The 7,558-nt window shown below is 33.9% G+C and overlaps 1 protein-coding gene across 1 annotated transcript; it reads right to left on the reverse strand.

Annotated features, from left to right (window-relative positions):
* Positions 1–3,177: 3,177 nt before the first annotated feature.
* Positions 3,178–4,116, reverse strand: Or5aq6 (olfactory receptor family 5 subfamily AQ member 6). The gene has a single exon (NM_001000565.1). It carries the CDS (start codon positions 4,114–4,116, stop codon positions 3,178–3,180), a length of 939 nt encoding a protein of 312 aa, NP_001000565.1.
* Between the last annotated feature and the right edge of the window lie 3,442 nt (positions 4,117–7,558).

Raw genomic sequence — 7,558 nt, forward strand, 5'->3', positions numbered from 1 at the left:
CCAAATATATCTGTGAACCATTATAAGGTAGAGGTATAATATAAATCCATTTAATGTTAGCATGGGAGTAAATTGTTAGGTGAGTCTGAATATTCTAAATTTGGGTGCCCACATAATGAACAGCTTCCTCTGGAACATTGATTATACTAGTAAATCCTCTATATCTTTTTTCCTGAATGATCCAGTAAAAGGTTTTGACATAGGGATTTATATGATGAGCAGTGTGCACCGGTTGCACCAGAGTGATAACTGAGACTGACATCTACCACAATATGTAGAACGAGTGTAGCAATGAATTTCCTTAGCTACAAAAGAGTATAAGCAACCCATTCCAATTCAAATGGAGCAGGGAAAGATTAACAGGTAACAAAATATAAGGTGGCAAATGTACAATGAGAAAAAAATTAGGACTCATGGTTAAATACATACAATTATTCAAATAACATTTATTCAAATCCTTGCATGCATAATCAGGAGCTTTGTACAATTTTAAAGCTCTTCACAGTCCCAAAATTTTAAAATTGTAAAACAAATAGAATTCGAGATCTCTGCAAGTCTCCCAGGTTAGGAAGAAACACAAACAACAGGAAAACAAATGTCATAAATTTCAAGGGGATATGTAAGCTCCATAGTTTAATTCTCATGGGGAGAGCATACATGGGATGGTATACATCAAGTAGTTCCCCACAATCATGAGCAACAGTGTTGCTGCTGAGTTGTCTCTGTATAGAAAGCAAGAACTTTTGTTAGGAAATCAACTTTACCTTCAGGCACAAGACTGAAGAGTATACAATGAACTTGAACCTGTCCCACAAGGAAAGGACAAATTTTTTTAAGTTCCTTCTCCCCACTGATGAGCATTTAAGCTAAGGTCATCCTAAATGAACTTGGAGAGTTTCTCCTATCCCTGATATCTGGGACTTTCTAGAAGTTCCTCGTTGCCCCCATCCCAAACTCCTGCTTAATTTCATTCATTCTCCTGGCTCTCTGGGTTTCCATCCTGTCTCTCTCACATAGCTGATTCTGCCCCATTTTTTAAGTAACTCCTCTTCCACCCAGGTCCTTCCCTCCCTCTGCCTCTCATGATTATTTTCTTCCCTTCTTCCCTTTTCTAAGTAAGATTGAAGTAACCACACTTGGGCCTTCTTTTTTGTTAAGCTTCATATATTGTGTGAGTTATATCCTGGGTATTTTGAACTTTTTGGGTACTATCCACTTATCAGTAAGTACATGCCATGTACACTTTGTGGAGTCTGTTACCTCACTCAGGAGAACATCTCCAGTTGTTAAACATGTCTCCCACTTGAGGCATGTGGCCATCCACCTATCTTTGAAGTTCTTGATCCAGAATTGTTCCTGTCTAAAAGAAATGCAGAGAAAAAAATGGAGTAGAGACCGAAAGAAAGGGCATGCAGTGACTGGCCCAACTTGGGATCCATCCCATATGCAGGCAACACACCCCTATATTATTATTGATGCCATGTTGTGCTCATAGACATTTGCTTAACATGTCTGGCCCTGAGAGGCTTTTCCAGCAGCTGGCTGAAACAGTTGCAGATACAGCGAACCATTGGACTAAGGTCAGGGACCCCTATGGAAGAATGAGGGGAAAGACTGAAGAAGCTAAAGGAAGAAGCCCACAGGAACAACAATAGTATCAAATAACTGGGACCCCTCAGAGCTCTCAGAGTCTAAGCTAACAACCAAAAAGCATACATGGGCTGGTTGTGGCCCCCACTACATATGTAGCAGAGGACAGCCTTGTCTGGCCTCAGTGGGAAAGATGTACGTAATCCAGTAGAAACTTGCTACACCAAGGAAACATCCCCCAGGGAAGAGATATGCTGGTGGGGGAGGTGGTTCACTACACTGTCTAAAACAAAGGGGAGGGGAGATTGGGTGACCAGCAACTCCCATCTGATTCAGTAGGAAGTTTCTCAGAGGATGGCTTATCAAGGCACTGACTTATAAGAATAAAGGATGTTTTTCAGGGGTATTTTTATTGCTATATCATTTGAGTAGAATAACAGTATTTGATTTTACCCTTGTTACGTGGCCTATATCTGAGGATCTTGCTTACCTAGACATAATCACATATGGGTGACATCTTTACTTTAAAGCAACATACAACACCAAAATGCTATATTTTGTTAAATTCAAAGTGTTCTTTTCCTCCTATCTGCTAGGAAGAAATTATATTTCCACAGGCTAGTTAAATTTGTTTCTTACAACATTTGAAATAATGCAAAAATTTCATAAATTTAGTTTATATAAAATGGTAAAGAATAAACTTTGTATTTATGCAGACAATTATAACACTTAAAATTACAGACAGATACTAATTACTTTTATAGAGACTTGACATAGATACAAGTAAAATGAAAGTCATGCCACAATAAAATATTAAGATTTTGTTCTGAGATATATTATTCAATAAATAAAATTTACTCAAATATATTTGCTTCAAAATTCTAACTCTTATAAGAGATTACTCAATTTTAACAATGTAAGTTTGATTTTTCTAATTATTCTAGCTAAAACGTCAAGTACTGCATGGAATAAGTAGGGAAGAGGGTAGACAGCTTTGTCTTATCCCTGATGTTAGTGATAGTGTGTCGTTTCCCTCCATTTAAAATGCTTTGGTTGCTGGTTTGCTGTATTATTATGTTTAGGTATGTGCCTTGAATTCCTGATCTATCCAAGACTTTTAACATGAAGGAAAATTCTATTTTGTCAAAAGCCTTTTCAGCATTTAATGAGATGATCATGTGTTTTTTATTTGAGTTTGTTTATATAGTAGATTATGTTGATTGATTTTTGTATATTGAACAATCTCTGCACCCCTCGGATGAAGCCTACATGATCATGGTAAATTTTTTTTCATGTGTTCTTGAATACTGTTTGCAAATTCTTAAGTAAGGAGCACAAAAGGAACAGTGCCAAATTCATTGTATGAAGCCACAGTTACTCTGATACCTAAGCCACACAAGACCCAAGAAAGAAAGAAAATTTCAGACCAGTTTCACTTATGAATATGGAAAATGCCCAATAAGATTCTCACAAACTGAATCTAAGAACATATCAAAAGATCATTTATGAACTCAAGTAGGCATCATCCCAGGGATGCAGTGATGGTTCAATAAATATCAATTTTTCAAAGCTAGAGAAATGACAGAATCAAGAAGTGTTTCTCCATCCACAAGTCAACCTTATTGCTGCTTCCTTCACATCCTTGTTCCTCAAGCTGTAAATCAGAGGATTCAACATGGGGATGACCAAGGTGTAAAACACAGCAGAGACTTTTTCCTGTTCCATGGAGTACTGAGAGCTTGGCTGGATATAGCTAAATGACCCAGAACCATAAAATAATGTCACAGCTGTCAAGTGTGAGGCACAAGTGGAGAAAGCTTTGAGCCTCCCCTCAGTTGAACGGATTCTCAGGATGGCAATGATAATGTGAATATAGGACACCATGACAATGATGAAAGTGAAAATAGCAATCACTCCAGAGAAGACCAAAAGTAGCATCTCATTAATGTGTGCATCAGAGCATGAAAGCTTCAAAAGAGGAGGAATGTCACAGAAGAAATGATTCACAATGTTGGGACCACAGAAGTACAGTCTCAGTAGACTTATTGTGTGAGTCAGGGAATTAATGAGGCCACATAAGTAACATGCAAGGACCATATTAATGCAGATGCTGAATGTCATAATAACTGTATACATTAAGGGGTTTGCGATTGCTACATAACGATCATAAGCCATCATAGACAGTAGAATGACTTCTGTGGTTGCATAAACCATAAAAAAGAAACTCTGCAGAACACAGGAAAAGAGTTTACTAGATTTGTGTTCTGATAAGATATTGATAAGCATTTTAGGAGCAATAACAGTAGAGTAGCAGATGTCACAGAAGGAGAGGTTACTAAGAAAGAAGTACATTGGGGTATGAAGGTGGGTGTTCAACCAGATCAAGAAGATCATTCCACAGTTTCCCAATAAAATGATTAAATAAATTATGCTGAAAAGCAAAAACAGAGGAACCTGCCAATTGGGATTTTCTGTTAAGCCAAGGAGTATGAATTCCTTCACATCTGTATGATTTCCTGCATCCATGCTGTCAGCAGTCTATAGTTCCTTGTTACAAAATGTTTTCATGAGACTTATATAAAATGAAATAACTAAAACATTTTTCTTCCAGGATCTGAAAGCCATCATGACATGATACAAAAAGAGATTACCCTGTGGTACCTGAAGAAAAAAAAATGTCAGTAAAAGCCCATATGTGTGATACATAATCTGTGTGCAGAGATGGACCTCCCTATCCAAATATATCACCTTATTATTTTTCCATCTTTTGTCTAGAAATCTGACACATTTAACCAATGTCAATGTCATCTAACATGGGGAACCTGATCCATATCAATGTTTTCATCTGTTTTTGTTTTAAGAATGGTTATGATGAGCTTCATTTTATTTGACAATTCTTGCCTTCACATTTTTGTTCTATTTTCTTTTTGCATTCTAGCAATGTTGTCAGTACTAAAAATAATAAAACAATCTAGAATGTACATTGTAAAAAGAAAATACATTGTGTAAAACAGCAAAACCTGTAATTGTGTGTTTTCTTTTTTAAAAAAAAAGAAGGGAGAACTTTCCCTAATTCCTTCTAAACAATGATACATTTTCAATTCAATACTTGGTAAGGGAAAAATCAATATAAATATACATTCTAAGAAATCTGATAAATGTCTAGCACTTAGTATTATGAACTGATTCCTTTGAAGAGATAGATCACTTAAATCATGAGTGTCATGACTTGAAACAATGGAAATACTGTTAAAAACCTAATCGTATTGATAAGCAACAGGATAACTAGCATATATAAATTAAAGTAGGACAGAGAATAGAAGGGAATGATGGGTGCTATAATACAAATGGCATTAATTTCCTGATTTTATCGCCATGACTACCAAAATTTACTGAAAATTTGGTGGCTTTAAGTAACAAAGATTCATTTACTTTTAGTTAGGAAGTCAGAAGCATGTCATTATCTTGTTTCCTAGATGGAATCTTCATGGCTATCAGGCCATACTCCTAATACGGGGCCTAAGTGATAAAACATTTTATAGCCAAATTATGCTTTTATGCCTCTAAACCATATTGACTTTAATAATAAGAATATTTTCCTAAGACAACAATATAATGCATTTGATTTTCAGCACTGTTCCTTCTTCCTTTTTTACTCCAAAGCATACTTAATTATGTACAATTCTAAAACTAAAATTCCAAGATATTTTACCTCTTATGTTCTTCCTCTGACTCACACATCAACACACTGTATTTGAATATTACATATGAAATAGTACTATAAATCCTAGAGATTAAGATTTAAACAAAACTAGGGGTTATCATTCAGTCTGTCACATTTAAGGTGTTCAGTAGAGGACTCTATCCACTGTGAGTATAAAATAATCTAGTAATCTAGTGAAACATGAGGTTGTGTAAAAACTTGTTTTCTAAGAAGAGAACGAGGCAAGTTAAAAACCTAGAGTTCTTTGTGATAAGAGGGATTCTACAGGTTCCTAAGTCAAAAGGACAGCAAGAGAAAATTCTGAGGATATAACACATTGTTTCTGTGGCCATTGAATTATTTTTTAAAACTCTCAGTGAGATGGGGAGAATATTTGCAAACATCACAGTACATGAATTCCACATTTCATTGTTTGCAAAGTATTTGATGACTTGCAGTAGTTCCCTCTAAGCATGTTACATGTAAACTCCTTCTACAAAAGTATTTTACAAAAGAATAAATCTTGCTTTTTAAAATACAAAACAGGAATAATAATACAATAATGCTTTATTCAACTCCTCTATTGAATTTTAAGATATATATTTGTTTTTATGGGAGATGTGTTTGCCTCATTAAGCATAATTTATAATCAGTTTTCATATTCAAAAAATAGCATGCATTTTAAAGAAAGCCTGTAGGGCATTTGAAACTTCAAGAATGTATTTGGTACCTCACATTTTCTAGTCAGTATGTAGATGTCCTGACAGTATATGGCATACTGTTCCATATCAATATATATTGGTGTGTCAACACTGAAATGATCACTCTATAATCACAAGGCAATGCTCTGATGCCTTGTATGTTCCAGATCACTGGCATTTGGAAGAACAATGAATCTGATTTCATTCTATCCTAGGTAACAGGAAAAGGTGCATTTGAAAGCAACAATGATTCTTTAAAAAATATTTCCTTTAATATTGACATTTAGGTGTCATTTCGTCATTTCTCTGTTTCTTTTCTTATATCCAATCCTTCCTATGTCATCATTCATGCCCTCTTTCAAATCCATGCCCTCTTGATAAAAATAAAAGGCTAATTTAAAATATTAGTAACTGTGAATATTCTGACCTCAAAATTTTTACTCCCAAAGACATGTTCAAATTTAATTTTGCAACCTTTATGTAGTAAGTCTGATATATCACAAGTCAACTGATTAAGTGAATATGGTATTTTTATACAGTCATTTTTTTTGATTCCAGGGTGACAATCATACTGCATATTCATCCATGAACAAGATTAAAGTGAAAGTAGTCCTAACCATTAAATGTTTTTCTTTTACTACATTTAAAGAAAAGAACTCAGAAAGCCTCATCAAATGATTGCCAAAATTTGTTATTCTCATATACTTGGACAGAGATGTTCATGTAAGCAGACAAATTACTTCAAAAGATATTATTAGGACCTCACCTATTTTCAAAAACTTTTATAAAGTTTTAAGCATATGTATATATAATGAATCATTTAAGTTTTACATATTAATTAATAAGATATTATATTAAATATAAATTATTACATATAGGAATTCAAATGTTGGCTAATTTATGTATTTAGATGTAGTTGTATATTAAAGCATCACATATTGACTAGTTTATAATTAAAAATTAAAAGACAAATAAAATAAACATATCACATAACATTTACTGAATATAAAATTATTGAAAAACAGTTCTATGTTGTTTAAAAGTCTTATTATTTTTTAAGTTAATTGGAAATCATATACATTATATATATTTTTATCTTAAATTGCATAGTTTTTACATTTCATAGGTGTGTAAATACCTTTAAGCTTATGTATGAATGTCGTACTAAATCACAGAAAGATCTTACCATATGTAATAATGATTAAAATAATCATAATGTAAATTTGTGTACATTATATAAATAATGATCTTGTCTACGAGATATGGAGGATTGAAAAATGAATAGCCTACAAATTAGAATATAATATTCTAAAATGTTGATGGTGATGCTGCACATAGACAACAGCAGTTATCATTTGATAATGTTCAGAAAGAAACAGAAAATAGAAAAATCTTTAAATTAAATTTTAGCACTTCCTTACTCACAATCTACAGAAGCTCGAAGGAGTAACACATCTGCTGTAGAAGACCTGGCTTTCACAAATCTTTAAGGAATTATTGTTTGGATCAAGAATGCTGAAGTAGTTTCTATTCTAGTGGGGAAAGAATCTGTATCCCCTTGTGT

Source organism: Rattus norvegicus, chromosome 3 (assembly GCF_036323735.1).
Source record: "Rattus norvegicus strain BN/NHsdMcwi chromosome 3, GRCr8, whole genome shotgun sequence".
NCBI lineage: Eukaryota > Metazoa > Chordata > Mammalia > Rodentia > Muridae > Rattus > Rattus norvegicus.

What these genes read in the sequence shown, in the direction of transcription:
- Or5aq6 (NM_001000565.1), bottom strand. Translation starts at nt 4,116, where the DNA reads ATGGATGCAGGAAATCATACAGATGTGAAGGAATTCATACTCCTTGGC.